A 15261-nucleotide genomic window follows, 5' to 3' on the forward strand; every position below is an offset into this window, starting at 1 on the left:
ATTAACCGCTAAACGATGGAAGCAGCGCACCTCGGGTGCCTCCGCTCTCCCTGGGTTCCCGTTTGTGGGCGTGGTCCCGCCACATCAGCGCAGCTCCGCTCCCTATTTTACTCAGGCGGCGCCGCAGGCAGCCCCGCAGCGCGGCGAGGGGCGGGGCGAAGTAGGGCGGGGCGGGGTCTTGGCTGAGCCGCGTCGCACTCGGGGGCCGCGCCGGGTAGCGTTTCTCTCTAGTGCCCGAGGCAGCTCTGGCTCGCAGAGCCCTTAGCCAGCTCCACGGGGACCTCTGTGCACGGATGGACCCGCCCGGACACGGCGGGAAGCGGCCTGGCAGGCGGCGGCCCCGGTGGCGTCAGCGGGGGCACGACAGGGCCGAGGCCGCGGGCCCCTGAGGCGCGCGGGCCCACCGGGCCCGGCGGCGGCACCATGATGCCGGGCGAGACCCACTCGGCGGCTCCCGGGACGGCGGCGGACCTCTCGCGGTGTCAGGGCTGCGCCTCCCTGCAGCAGGTGCGGGGCTTCCCGGAGCCGAGGGCGTGGAGGGGCTCGGCTGGGCGCGGGCCCGGGGCCCGGCCGCGCGGGCTGCGCCTCCGCGCGCCGCTGCAGTTCCTCGGCGAGCCGCCCTCCCCACACACCCCGGTCCGCTCCCCTTCCCTGCAGTTGTTTCGGGAACGGCTTCCTGGGTGTTATTTCGGGTTGGGACCCGGGACTCATTGACGGGGCTGCGGTGGTGGGGGCCGGCGGGTTCCGCGAGCTCGGGGGCGCCCTCCGTCCTTCGCCGCAGGGCTCCCCAGGCCCGGCGGGGGCAGCGCTCTCAGGGTGACGGTTCTGAGGGCTCGGGCCCGCCCTGGATGCTCGGTGCCCGGAGCAGGATCTCAGCACCGAGTGGATCGGCCGGCAGGGCCCTTCATCAGTGCGAGCCAGGCAGATTCCGGAGGTTTCCTCGTGCACCGGTCTCTGTGCTGACAGAAGGGGACACGCTGGTGCCTGGCTCCGGGGCGTGGGAGGTGGTGTTCGTACCCCCCAGGTACCCACGTCCAGCTGGAGCCTCCTCGCCGCGCGGTGTCTCTTTAACTTCTCCCTGTCAGTGTCGTTCGTGGTGAAGCGGACCTGCCCAGCGCCGTCCTATCAGCCGTAACGGAATTACCACCTGTCGGCGTTGCAGGCACGGGGGTCACGTAGTGAGCGAGATCGGCGAGGTCGCTCATGAGTGAGGGGGGCCCGCAGATCAGACTGGAAGGTTCCACGCGAGGAAGAAAGGCAGGAGCCGACATGGTGGTCGTGTCTTTTGGCTGGTTTTAGAGGTGACATTCCGGGCTCTGACTGACAGGAGGAGCTTTCTAGGTGAGGGACTGGCAGGTGGGAAGGTTCCTGAGGGAGAAGCAGCCAGTCTGCGGGGCAGGGCCGGGGCTGGTCACTGAGCCGGTGCCCACGGGACAGTGGCCGGTGAGATGAGACCGGGAAGAACGTGTTACCTACGAACTGGCCGATCCCAAACGTTTCAACCGTTGCGAACCGGCGGGAGGACAGGGAGTCAGGGACTGGCGCTCTGAACAGAAAGGGAACTCAGAACAATCATTGAGATGAACTGCATTCTATAGGCGTTTATAATGTGCTTTGCTCTTTTCCCCCTCAAAACCCCAGGAACAGGAGGGAAATTCTCTTGAATCTTTAATAAATTGTATTTATTCTTTGGGTCAGTTCTTTCACTCAACAAATATTTATTGAGCACTTGCTGTGTTTTAGGCAGTTTAATTACAGCAGTGGGGGGAAAAGACAAATACTCTTCCTCCCTTGGAGTTTCCATTGTAGGAGGTGGGGGGAGGAGACAAGTTACGTGGGAAGGAAATAAATACATTGGAAATACATTAGAACAGGTGGGTGAGGAAGGGGCCGATGGCTGGTGGCATTTACATCGGGAGTCCTGGGAAGGCCTCGCAGAGGAGGTGATATGTGAGCAACGGGAAGGGGATGAGAGCGTACGCGCTGCAGGCATCTTGGGAGAAAAGCATCCCAGGCTGTAAAGGTCAGGTGTGGCAGCCCAACACAGGACCTTGCTCAGTGCTGGGGGGAGCAGGAGGCCGTGTCGGCGGGTGCAGTCTCCCTGTTTGGGGCTCCTTATAGCAGTACCATAAACTGGCTGGTTTATAAGCAACAGGGACTTACTTCTCACAGTTCAGGAGGCTGGAAGTCACAGATCAAGGCACCAGCACATCTGGTGCCTGGTGAGGGCCCGAGTCCTGGTTCACGGCTGTCTGATGGTTGTGTCCTCACATGGCCCAGGGGCAAGAGAGCTCTCTGGGTCCCTTTTATCTGGGTGCTGATTCCATTCATGACCTCATGACCTAATCACCTCCAAAAGGCCTTATGTCCAAATACCATCGCATTGGGGATTAGACTTCAACATAGGAATTTTGTTTTTGGGGGTCAGAGTCTGACGAAGTCACACAGGAGGGCCTGATGGTCTAGGCCCTTACAGACCACGGCGAGGCTTTTGGATTTGACTCTGAAAGAATAATGAGTCACTGGAGGCTTTTATGCAGGAGAACAACTGGTGTGAATTCTTCTCAGTTGTGGATTTGGTCTTACTTCAAAAACCTGGTCTTCCCGTAGTACTTCCATCGTGGTGAAAAGTAGCAACTGTATCCTGGTTGCTGAGGCGGGAAACTAGACTTCCCCTTAAACTGCATGAAATCCATCAGCTGATTCTGTTGGCTCCACCTTTGTTGTCCATGAACTCCCATCCCCACTGCTGCCCCCTTCACGGGGACCGCTGTAATCCATGGCCTGGAGGTCACTGCAGTAGCCTCCTAACGAGTCTCCCTCCTCCCAGCCCTGTCACGTTCCCCTGTTGGTTCTCAAACGGCAACAGGAGCAATGCTGTCAACTCTGAATCCGGGGCCTGCAGACTTTGCAAGGGCAGGATCAGAAGTTGGGTCCTGGGCCACTGCTCAGTGCTCAGGCTCTGCCATTGTGCAGCCTGGTCGCAGCCACAGCACACGCAGGACAAAAGGAAGAGGCGTGGCTGTGTCCCAAGGGGAGGGTTTACAAACGGGCCAGATAAGCCTGCCTTACTTTGCACACCTCTTCCCCATGTCCGGACACCACTGCATTTGGGTTTTCTGTTGCCTGGAAGCCTTTTGGGGGGAAGAAGGCGTTTAAGTCATGAGTGGAGTCTCTGAAACAAGTCTTTAATATTGCAAAGTAAGGCTGGGAGAGAAGGTTCATGGCAAGTGATGTGGGGCCTTGAATGGTTACCACCTTAGAGTCTTGTTCTCATTTCTGTCAGCTTGTAGAGCGGTGACGGGTTTTGCAGTTACCACACCAGAGCAGTGCTTATAGTAAAAATAGGGTAGTGGAATGCAGGGTGGATTGGAGGAGGGGCGACTAGCTAAGGGAAGTTATTTTATTAATGCTTGCTAGTGGTAATAAACGGGTGGCTTCGTTGAAGTTTCTGGGGATGGGACTAGAGAAGGGAAAGCTGATTATTAGAAACTGCGGAGTGGACAGATCTCGAGTGAGGGAGGTAGAAGGTGCAGAGATTTAGAATCTGAGTGGCTGTGAGAGCTGTGGTAGAGGCAGGAGTAAGTGGAAACCAAGAGATTTTGGAAATGCGGGACTGAAGTTTTGGAGTGACTTCAGAACGGGGGATTTTTAGCTGTTTTCACATTTGTTGTTTGTGGAGCACCGTTTCTCCAAGGTACCTTAACACGTTGCGTACGGCGGGGTTTAAATCCCTCATGAAGATTCTCGTGATCCGTATGCAACATGTTAATATACTTCCAAGGAAATAGATAAGAGGCCAGGTTAGGTGGGCACTGAGTTCACTGGAAGAATTTTGTTTGGGGAGCTATGGGGATAGGAGAATGGAGGACTGTGGCCTGTCACATAAAAGAAACTTTGAAAATCTTTGTGGCACTTTATGAGACCACATGCTATCAGGAGGAGTCAGTGAAGCAAAACCAGCTGGGCGGTGATGAAGGCCAGCATGAAGTGGTGAGAAAAAGAAACTTCGAGAGTAAACAGGAAGTGTATAGAGACTTGAGCTAGGAAAGAATGAGAACTGAGGCCAGGCGATTGCATTTGTCAGTGATGGCTCAGGGGTCACCCCTAGGAAAGATGTTTCTAGATGCTAGTACCACAGCAGGTCCTGGACTCCAGTTAAAGTGCTCCAAGAGAGAAACTGAAGGGGCTCCATGGACAGAGCAGATATCCTGCTGTGGAGTTTGAACACAGGAGCTTCTGGACCCTGCAAGTTTACAAGCATATCCAGGTGCCCTCCGTGGATGCCGTGACCTCATTCTGAACCGTAACGGGAAGCGGAGTGTCTCCTGAATCGAACAGTTGTTTTCTCAACTGCACTCTCCTTTCATCTCCTCCTCCTGCAGCCCCTCTTTCTCTGTGGCTGGAGATACAGTACCTTGGCTGAGATCAGGGCTTGGCGTCTGAGACGTGTGTACACTGACCCCATTTTATGCATCCTTTCTACTTGTGGTCTCACACGTCACCTCATTTCTGTTTTCTCACCCTAATTGATTGAAACAGTTCATCAGGGATCTACATCCCTGTCTGCACGTGGGCTGTCGCACATGGGTGACCATAAACCAGTGTGGACCTTCCTTTGGTGACATGCAGCTACACAAGTCTTCAAGTGAGTGGTTTGAAGTCGAGCTGCCATAGTTGTTTTATTCTGATGAAGGAGAGCCTTCCCCCCACCCCTTTTCTTTCTGTTACCAGTTTCATTCATTGTGGAGCCAAACTCCTGGCAATCCAGATGGGTTTGAAGCAGGCGATTATACTGTTCAGCTCACGTAACTGGAATGGCTTCAGAGTACATGGGGGTTGGCTGCCCCTGGGGCAGATTTGAGCCTCATTCATAGAAACTTGTGCTGGATGCCCGGTGATAATTGCTGGTGGTTTGAACTTCATCATTTGGAACTTGAAACACGTGCCCCCTAGACATAGTGGTTTGTAAATGGTTGTTACAAGGAATGCTCACAGAATTGTAGTTCATTCAATTAGGAAACATTTACGAGCATCACTGCGTCTGATGCTATGGTGTGTTTTGGAATACGGTCAGGAACCGAAGAGGCGTGGAGCTCGAACTCCGGGTGAGCTCACGGATGAGGAGGCAGCCAGACTAGGTGTAATGCAGTAAGTGCTATGTTGGGGGGCGTCCAGGGGACCCTGGGAGCATCCAGGAGGGACAGCTGAAGTCTTCATAGAGGAAGTGACTCTCAATTGAGTTCTGAAGGGTGATATCGGCAAATAAGAGGGAAGAGACGCAGGGGAATGTTGTGGACGGGGCGTCATGTGCGCGGCTTGGGCGGGAGACAGGAGTCTGGTGATCAGGCACGAAGGGCAGGGCAGGGCAGCGCAAGAGCAGCTGGAGACAGTGGGGTCTGTGTGCCCAGTGCCGGGGCCGCACAGCTTGTTCTGGGGGTGAGTGCAGGTGGAGAGCTGGGCGGTGCCCCCCTCCTGCCTCGTTCAGGTCGCTCTGTGCCCAGGGAAATCCCTCGGGGTCCCGCCCGACCCGCTGGTAGGGAGCAGCATGGCCTGGAGTTGTAGAATCTGAGCAGTTAATAAAAAGGATCCCAGCGGCAGGAGGCAATGTAGCTTATCAGAGAGGATTCACGCGGAATCTTCCAGCAAAGCAAGTAATGTGATTAGTGTGGTTTGTCAGAATAGTTTCTTTTGAAGTAATTTAGAACTTGCAAGAAAGTCACCAGGATAGTACAGAGAACTGTGGATTCTGTTCACCGCATTCCAGCTTGTTCAAGTATTTCTGCCTTTGCTTCCTCATTGGCATGACACACTGAAACCTTCTCTCCACTTCACACTGCGGGTCATGTTCCCCCAAATCTGAACACTTTCAGCAGAGTCCGCCCACGGCCCTCCAAGTCAGGGCATTTGCCCCGTACAGCGTTCCTTCCACCCCTCGCCCCCATCAGGGTCTGCCTGGGGCCGGGTATAGCTTCTCCCTTTCGGGGTCGGGGTCCTGGCAGGAAGCTGTGTGATACATCGTTGCCTGTAGATGCCTTCATTTCGTTCTTCTCGGTCTTTGTGAAAGTTTGAAGAGTGGAGAGTCTAAGACCACACCACAGTTCTGTGATTCGTTCTGAGGACTCAGGACTCAGCATAGAGTCCTGCCCGTGGCTGAGGTTGATTTCAGCGAAAGGGTAGATAGAATGTGCAAACAGCAGAGAGGCAAGGTGCTTGGGGTGAAATCCAGAGGAAACCGGTGGAATGACTGTGAATTCGTATTAAGTGTTGTCTACCAGGAATGCTCATTAGGGACTCAGGGAGCAGAGATGCTGCTGGGGCTGGTCATGCAGACACCCCCTGCCTGGCAGGGACCCCAATTCCAGACTCCCAGAAGGAAAGCGGGGGTCGGCGTAAGGCACCCTTCACAGCTTAGGCACAAGGAGCCACGCTCACGAGTTCCGGGAATGGTGAGAACCTTCCAGAAGTCCAAGTTCCCAGACTCCAGCCAGGGCCCCGCCTCGCAAACAGGCTCTTCTGAGGAAGGCGGCCTCAGGCCTGCTGTGGTGACTGTTCTGCCCACACACCTTGGGGTGGGGGTGCTCTGTCCACCAGCTTTGTTGCCAAACGTCCCAGTGGGTGCAGACAGCCCCCCCCCCGCCCCAAGAACCATCCAGCCCCAAACCATAGCAGTGTTAGGCAGTTTCCTTTTCCCATCATCGTTAATTGACCTGTTTGCTGTGTCTGCATGTTTTACTTATTTGTGTATCTGACTGTTGTCTCTGTCACCTGCCGGCTTGCTCCTCGCCGAGGTGCCCCGCCACTGCGCTGGTGCCACGTCCCCCAGGAGGGAAGGGAGGACAGGAAGTCCAGAGCGGGTTTCTTTCTCTCAGTGACACTCGGGAGATGTGCGGAGGAAGTTATACCAGTGCCCCGTGGAAAAGGAGTCAGTGGGGAGCAGTCTAGTAACGGACGGGCCGCTCTGGGGGTGTTAGGGACCCAGTGAGGAGCAGAGAGGAGCCCAACCAGAGGGCAGAGAAGAACAGGACGGCAGTTAGGAGCGGAGAGGAGGGGCGTTGGCGGGAAGTGTGCTGTTGGAACAGAAGTTCCAGAAGAAGAGGCAGGACTGCTGGGGGAGCAGTCATCCAGGAGCACAGTGCCGCCACCTTCCCTGGACGGAAGAACGCTGGGAGCCGGCTTCCTTCCCTGGAGGCCAGGCCGACAGGGCACAGCACAGGGCACAGCGCAGTCCTGAATGAGGGTGGGTCAGGGGCCTCCAAGCGCCTGCCTCTGGGCAGCCTGTTTGGCGTTTACAGTTCTGAGAGTCTAATTGGAAGCTTTGGTTGACATGAGAAGCAGATTAGAGGGAAAAGAGTGTTTTATTAGGATATTGTACTATCTGACCAAATTCGATTGCCACCCAACCAGGCTTTAGGGAAAATTGAGCTTGTAGGAAAGCAAGACGCCGTCTTCACTTAGTCTGTGTTTCCCCGTGCAGTGCTCTGTTTTGTGGTTTTAAGTGTTTGCTCTTCTTAGAGTTATACACGGACATGGATTTGTTAAGACACCCAGAGTCCCCAGCTCCCCCAGCCCCTTCCCAAGAGACAACACTTTTAATTGTCCTGTGTGTGTTTCGTACTGAACTTGCACATTTTTAAATAATAGACTTGCTCCTTCTCGCTTTCAGTTCTAGGCTTATTGTCCGAGTTCTGACTTTGGAAGGTGAGCCTGCAGGTCTCTTTCTGCCCTGTTCCCCACCACACCTGACCCCCCCGCCCCGCCAGGCCTCTGTGCACTTAGGATTTCCATTAGGTCTCTGTCAGAGCTGACCTAAACTGTATCTTATTCAGAGCTAAACTCTGGAGTAAATTACCATATGGTTTCCTTTCCTGTGTGTTTTCTTGTTTCTTCTGGTTAATGATTATATCCTTAATTCAACTTACTGGTCTTAAAAGTGTTGCAAGTGCTGACTGCACGCCAGGGGCTTGGTGAAAGGCTTCCTTCGGGCTCATCCTATTTAATCCTGAGCGCAGGCCAGTTATGTAGCCCCCCGGCGTTTGCCTCTTTATCTGCGGGTTGGAATGGCCCTGAGGCAGGAGACGCTAAGTACCTTGGCCCAAGGCCACTCAGGCAGAATGTGGAGGAACAGGAATTTGAATCCAGCTGTGTGTGACTGGAGTCTGAGGTTTCTGGAATGTCTCTGGCATCCTACTTGACATTACAGATGGTGTCTGGAAGCAGAAGGTGGGGAGGGTGAGATTCACTGGCAGAGAACGCGAAACAGTGGGGGAAAAGGAAGAATTGCTTTTACTTAAAACACAATCATGATTGAAGTAGATGCTGAAAACCAACTATACCCAGTCACTTGCAGTTCTCTGCCGCTTCGGTACAAGTACCGCTAATGCTTGCTTTCCACCAGATGTGCTGGCGTTTTCCTCTGTGATCTGGCGCGCAGCTGCCTCCCTGTGTGTCCCTCATCGTCTTCTCATTTACTTCTCATTTACTCCACGGTTACGGTACAGCCTGTGCACATCCAGTGCCTCCCTGAGCAAGGGTGTCTGGGAAGAAAGTCTGTGGAGACTGGGGATTTGAAAACGGCTGTTTTACCATCACGGCTGATGGATAGTTTGTACAGAATGTTACCTCGGAATTTTCATTTGTCTTCAGAATTTCGAAGGCTTGATGTCTAGATCTAGATTTCTAGGGCTCTGGTTGCTGTTGAAGTCTGAAGCCATTCTGAGTCCAGATTCTTTGTATGTGACTTGTCTCCTTTTATTGTTCCCTCAGGATTCTTACAGGCTCTTTGCTTTGTCTCTGATGTTCTGAAATTCTGTGCCGATGTGTCATGGTTTGGATCCTGTTTGGATCCATGTGCGGGGCCCTTTCCGTTTGGACACTTCCGGCTTCATTTCTGGGATTTTTTCCCATGAGCATCAGTATTTCTTTGATTATCTATCCCCCCGTCTCTTCCATTATCCTCTCTCTGGAACTCTTATTGTGGCGCATGTGAGATCTCTTGCACTGACTCTAATTGTTTTTCTTTTTCTTTATTTGTTCCCATGCCTGTGCTTTGCTTTATTTCGGGGGACTTTTTTTTAACTGTATCATCAAATTTTTTGAGTCTTGCTTGTTTTTAACTTAGTTGTACCAGTCTTATTGAGATATGATTCACATACCATCAAATCCACCCTTTCAATGTGTCCAGTTCAGTGGTTTTTAGTGTGTGCATAGCTATCCAATCCCGTCACCAGGATGTAATTGTGAAACATGTTCGCCCCACCCCCACCCCATGTCTCCCCCAGGAATCCTCTTAAGGTTTAGCACTTGCTCCCTGCCCCACCCCCCACTAACCTCCTCTCTGACTCTGGCTTTGCTTGTTATGAACGGTTTCTGTGAATGAAGTCATGCAGCAGGTAGCCTTTTGTGCCCGGCTCCTTCCACTTAGCGTACTGTTTTCAAGATTCATCCTTGCTGTGGCACGTGTCATTCATTCCTTTCCATCACCAAGTAATCACATTGTGTGTCTATAGGACGTTTTGTTCACCCATCCATCGGTCGATGGACATTGAATTTCTTGTTACTGTTTGGCTAGCGGGAATACCGCTGCTGTAGTGAGAGGGTACCGGTTTGGCCTGGACACGTGTTTTCAGTCTCCTGGGTGTGTGCCTAGGAGTGGAATCGCTGGAGCACGCGGCAGCTCCGTGGTCGGCGGAGGACCTGCCACACTTCCCATGGCAGCTGTGTGTTTCACAGCCCAGCCCCCAGCGTGTGACGGCCGTGTCTCTGCGTCCTCACCCACACTTGTGGCCGCCTGGCATGCCAATGCGTGCGTGTGTTCGTTAATTGTAAGAGCTATTTAAAAAATTATCCAAGAGCTCTGATTATTCCTTTTAAAAATAGCCTCTTCTTCTTGTTTCATGAATTTGCTATAATTTATATCAGATCATATTAATATTTTTGAAGTGTCCTCCTCAGTTTTGCTTCCTCCATCTCGCTTTGGTTTGTTTTGGTCTCTCCTCATATAGTACAAGTTGTCTGCAATGTCCGGAACCCCCTGATGTTCATTGCAAGAGCTGTGGCTAATTATACAGTGTGTGGGGGGGGCTTGTGGGCCCTGAGCCTCAGAGCAGTGGGTCTGGGTGGGCTTCACCTGGCGTTAGGACCTTCAGGGCTTATCTCCAGGCCGTGCCTTCCTCAGGGCCCAACCCAGAGGAAGGGCGCAGTCTTCTGCCTGCAGGGCGAAGGCTGGGCGGCCACTGTCGGCGCTTAATGGGGAGAGCAGGGCGGCCAGTGTGCACAGGTCTGCCTGGCCCCTCTCTCTTCTTGCTCCAGGCCACCTGCCCCACGTGTTCACAGTGTCCCAGGCAGGGGCTTCTCCAAAAGCAGAGCCCTTCTGCCAGATCGGGGAGGCGCAGTGTCCCCAAGGCATGGCTGACAGCAGCCGGGTGTCCCTGCTTCCCACGCTTGTCGGAGTTTTGTGTGTTAATGGAGGACAGCTTATTATGATCAGGTACCCAGAGTGTCTGTAAAACTGACACTACTGTTGGTTACCGTGCCATCATTCAGACAGATTCAGAGTAAGCGGGCTCAGGTCACACAGCGTATGTCTGCGTGTTTATATACAATGTAAATAATAGAGTTACGTGTTTGTTTATGTAGCATAGTAAACGATATGTCTGTATTTTACCGTAAGTTACATGTTACAGAAAAAGTTATATTTAAAGTAATCTAAAAACATGTTGCTGACTATGGTGTTTCTTTTTCTTTCAGAATTTAAATGAATATGTTGAAGCATTAATTGCCTTGAAGCAAAAAATTATTAACACAGAGTGAGTATGTTTTCACGTTTGGCTGAACTTGGTGAATCTGACGAGCAAGCTGGAGGTCTGAAAGGAGAACTTGGTTTCTCATCTGAGGCCTGCGTGGTGGTATAACGCAAGTCCTGTACTGGCCTTTGCGGCGAGGCTCAGGGGTAGGAAGGGATTAAAAGCTGTTTTCTCCGCCTTCTTAGCTTTACGGCTGGATCTCAAATGTCTTCATTATTTCATAGCCATGCTGTGACATTTAATATCTTTTTTTTTTAATTCTATAAAAGTCACATGGATTTATAAAATATTAGGTCAAGAAGATTTTAAATTAAAAGCTCCTATAATGCTGTGTTTTAAGGAATTTAAGGTAATATATAGTATGTGTGTATATGTATCGTAAACAAATTTGTTACATAGTAAAAAGATGCCTTGCATATTTTGAAACATGATTTTAACATAGTATGTTTTCTAGAATAACAATTATTTTCTTTTTTGCAGTAATTTGTTAACAGAGTATCAGAAGAAATGTGATGATATCCTTTTACTGGCATTTTTCCATTGAATTTTTAAGTTTACTTATGATTTCTTAAAGAAATGTGAGTTTTCATAGTTATCTTTTGGAAGGCAATATTCACAGGCTCAATGTAGGGGATATTTCTTAATAAGCACAATGAACAGCTGGTCTTTTGCTGTTAATACGTTTCATGATAAAGACTGCTTGTGTCCTTATTTTAGAATTTATTTTTTGTCATTGATTTTGATTTTCTTTTTTTTTTTTTTAATTTTATTTTATTAAATTTATTGGGGTGACAATTGTTAGTAAAATTACATAGATTTCAGGTGTACAATTCTGTATTACATCATGGATTTTCTTAAGGTGCTATAAGCCTTTTTTTAAGTTTTATTTCAATTAAATTTATTGGGGTGATATTGGTTGGTAAAATTATATAGGTTTCAAGTGTATAATTCTATAATACATAATCTGTATACTGCGTTGCATATTCACCACCCAGAGTCAGTTCTCCTTCTATCACCGTATAGCTCTTCTGCCACCCCCTACCCCTTACCCTCTGGTAACCACTAAACTGTTGTCTGTGTCTGTGAGTTTTTGTTTGTCCTGTTTGTTTGTTGCTTTCAGTTTTATATCCCACATATGAGTGAAACCCCACATATGAGTGAAATCATTTGGTTCTTGACTTTGTCTGCCGGGCTTATTTCGCTTAAGATACTGTCGAGACCCATCCATGTCACAAGTGGCAGTGTTTCGTCTTTTCTTATGGCCGAGCATTCTCCACTGTATATATGTACCACATCTTTATCCAATCATCTATCGAAAGTCTCTTTGGTTGTTTCCATGTCTTGGCCACCATGAAGAATGCTGCAGTGAACATAGGAGTACGTGTATCTTTATGAATAACTATTTTCAGATATTTGGGGTAGATACACAGAAGAGGGATTACTGGGTCATAGGAGCTTTTTAATGAGTAATAGATCTTTTTCATTTGTACTGAGGCCATGCCACAAATTCTTTAGGTTCACGAGTAATGTGAAGCTGAATAGGATACTGTCAGAGTATTTTGGGATTTCTGCAAGAACGGAGGGCACTGTGAGAATGCTACAGAACTGACTTCTGTTAATCAGTGTTGTGACTTGTAAGAATTAATGTATTTGTCCCAAGTCACAGTGTGAGTTATATTCACAGGACGGTGCTTGGGCTCACGGTCGCATTTGTTCAGTAACCACGTAGCGCACCAGCGGTGTCGTTGGCCTCTGGTTAAACATTTTCCCGGTGGGGTGAATGTAGGGATTGATCTCCCGCGTCTTGTGGTGATAACCCTCACCCTGAGCTAGACCTGCCCCATGGAAATGAAATCTCCTCGTAAAGACACGCGTCCATGTCCGGGAGTCCCGCATGCAGCGGCCCCTCCGTATGGGGAGAGCCCGCTGTGCACCTTGTCGTCGTCGTCGCGCCCCCCCCCCCGCGGCCTGCTCCAGGCTTTCTTCTGGCGCCTTGAGCTCACACATGCTCACAGAGTACTTGTGTGCTACCATCATATCATATCTAATTTGTGCGGTTACAGCAGTAAAATCAAGGCATAACATTTCAATTCATTTTTCGTATCTGAATTTTTACATTCAAAAGTATAGGTCATTGAAATCTCTTGGGCTTTATTTTTGAAACTGTCAGTCTCTTTAACTATGTATTATTGCACGAGTAATATCTTTGCTTATGAAAGCTTACAGTAACAGTTACTGCAAGTGCTTTTAATTAGCTACATGGGAAAATAGGTAGGCAATTCCAATATTAGGAGAGTATGTTTATTATATCCTTTTGGAAGAAATGGCATAGCCTTTTTGAGGTAATTATACAGGTAAGCAGGAAAATTATTGATTTGCTTTTCTAAAATTTGCAAAATTTTAAAAATCAAAATTGTTAGGATAATTTATTTAAAAATTGATAAAACTTTCAATTATTCTTGAATGCCCATTCTGTGATGTGGCAGTCTGCTTTCACCTCAGCTGTAGATAAACAGTGATTTTTATTTTTATTTTTTTTTTTTTAACACATTTGGCAGTTGCCCAAATAACTTGATTTGTTACTTTTTTGTGTGATTCTGTTTTGTTGTTTATTGGTTCCTCTTTCTACAGGTCAGAGTATGTTTTATTTCATCAGATGTTTTTTGAACTTTTCTTTCTTGCAAAGACTGCAGTAATTTAGAATTAATACAATATATTCCTTAATCTTGAGAAACTTACATTCTAGGCAATAGAGGATAATATAGACATGTTGATACAAGTAAACATTTGCGATAGTGTGGTATGAGAGTAGGAATTATAGGAGATGAAACTTGAAGGAATTATTTTTTTGTCATCTCAGAATATTTTATTGGGAGCTTGAGATGGGAAATGAAGTCATCAAATTGTGTAAATTGTGAAGGTGAAGGGTTTCCTGGATTTTATGTTCTCCCTGTCTTTCTATTCTCATTGCTCATTGAATGTAGTTGTATGTGGTTTTCTGTAGTTATGTAACTTTTTGCTGGAATTATGCTCTGGACTGTTTGAGGAGAGAAGGATGAGTTGCTGGGGATTCCGATGTATAGAGGATTATTCAAAGTATTTCCCATTAGTTTCTTATTGTCTTTATTCTTGAAATGTAATATTAGTCATATATTTAATCAGGCATCTTTTTAAATTTAGAGACATAGACATTTTGACTTTTGGTACATTAGGGTAAATAGGAATAACTCAGTAGAAAGCTTTATCACTCTGTTATATGTTATAGATGGAACTTTGAATATTGTTTTCTAGTAATTATGATATTGCCTGTATGTACATTCAATACAGATTATTACAGATCCTTGTAAAATGAGTTTTATCTTCAGACAAGCATCAGTAGATAAAATTCTCAGTTTTCTTTAACAAGTCTTACAGCTGCAGTTTGCCAGAAGGTAAGCTATCTGTTTTCATAGTTGATTTGGGAGAGACATTTATCAGCCTAGATTTTTAAACAGATTGGAACAAAGTGTCATGTAGGATTGACCCATTATTTAGAACATTGCTTTGATGCTCATAATAAAAGAAGATTTGCATTTTCCTTACTGTTAAATTGTCTAAATGCGTTTCTTAACTAAGTTCTTAAATTCTGGCCTGGTTGGCCTTTTCAAGAACTTGTCCTGATCATGTTGCCATTGAGAGGAAGCTTGTTGCTGTATGTTTATTGTCGTCTCTGTTAATTGGACTGTTTAATGGGACTGTTTATCTTGTGTATTTGCAACAATTTAAAATAGATTTACATAAAAATTTAGCAGTATTTTATACTCTGATTACATTTATCACTTAGAAAAAGGAAAAACATGATTATAAACTGAATCACAAAATGGCTTATCCTTTAATTTGAATAAAGAGACATGAGTTAAAGATTGGAAGGGCTAATTATTTGGCAGCTTGCCCTTTAAAATATTCTCCTGCTGTCTTTACTTCTCAAGTAGCTTTCTGATACACTTTTATTAAAAGTAGACTACAATGCCAAAGAAATCAAAAGCAATACGGAGGTCATGTTGGTATACATAGACGGAATGGGCTTAAAAAGAGAAATTAGTTTTTGTTTCAATTTAGAAACATCTGAAAATCACCAATAGATATAGCTAATAATTTTTTGCAGGTTCTTTAGTATAATAATGTTAATGCATTGTCCATTTTTAGAGAAAATAGCACGCTGCATCAGCAGGTGGAACAGATGCTTCAGAAAATCTCTCCTCTGCAGAGATGTCAGGAAGAGCTGGGATCGTTAAAAGCAGAGCTAGAAGAGAAAAAGGTACCTAAAGTCATTTCCCTACAAAAGTCTATCTTCAGGCAGTAAGAGCTGCATGTGTGTTATTCTTGGGGTAAGGGTATATTCTGTGTCTTAACAAAGGAAAGGACTGCTGTCTAAGTGTATTGCTGTGTTTAGCGGACAATGAACTACGTGATCAGT

General features: G+C 47.9%; 1 protein-coding gene across 2 annotated transcripts in view; it reads left to right on the top strand.

Annotated features, from left to right (window-relative positions):
• The first annotated feature begins 207 nt into the window (after positions 1–207).
• The window catches only part of ICE1 (interactor of little elongation complex ELL subunit 1), a 52941-nt gene continuing 37887 nt past the window's right edge, over positions 208–15261 (top strand). For both annotated transcript variants that reach the window (XR_012495196.2, XM_019743375.3), the window contains exons 1-5: positions 208–507; positions 10750–10808; positions 11286–11320; positions 14218–14236; positions 14991–15102. Coding sequence is in view for 1 of the 2 variants with exons in the window: in XM_019743375.3 (XP_019598934.3) it covers positions 424–507; positions 10750–10808; positions 11286–11320; positions 14218–14236; positions 14991–15102 (309 nt within the window). In the remaining variant the exon portion in view is untranslated. The remainder of the gene's footprint in view (positions 508–10749; positions 10809–11285; positions 11321–14217; positions 14237–14990; positions 15103–15261) is intronic.

This window comes from Rhinolophus sinicus, chromosome 3, assembly GCF_057876585.1.
Source record: "Rhinolophus sinicus isolate RSI-liver-muscle chromosome 3, RSI-T2T, whole genome shotgun sequence".
NCBI classification, from domain to species: Eukaryota; Metazoa; Chordata; class Mammalia; order Chiroptera; family Rhinolophidae; genus Rhinolophus; species Rhinolophus sinicus.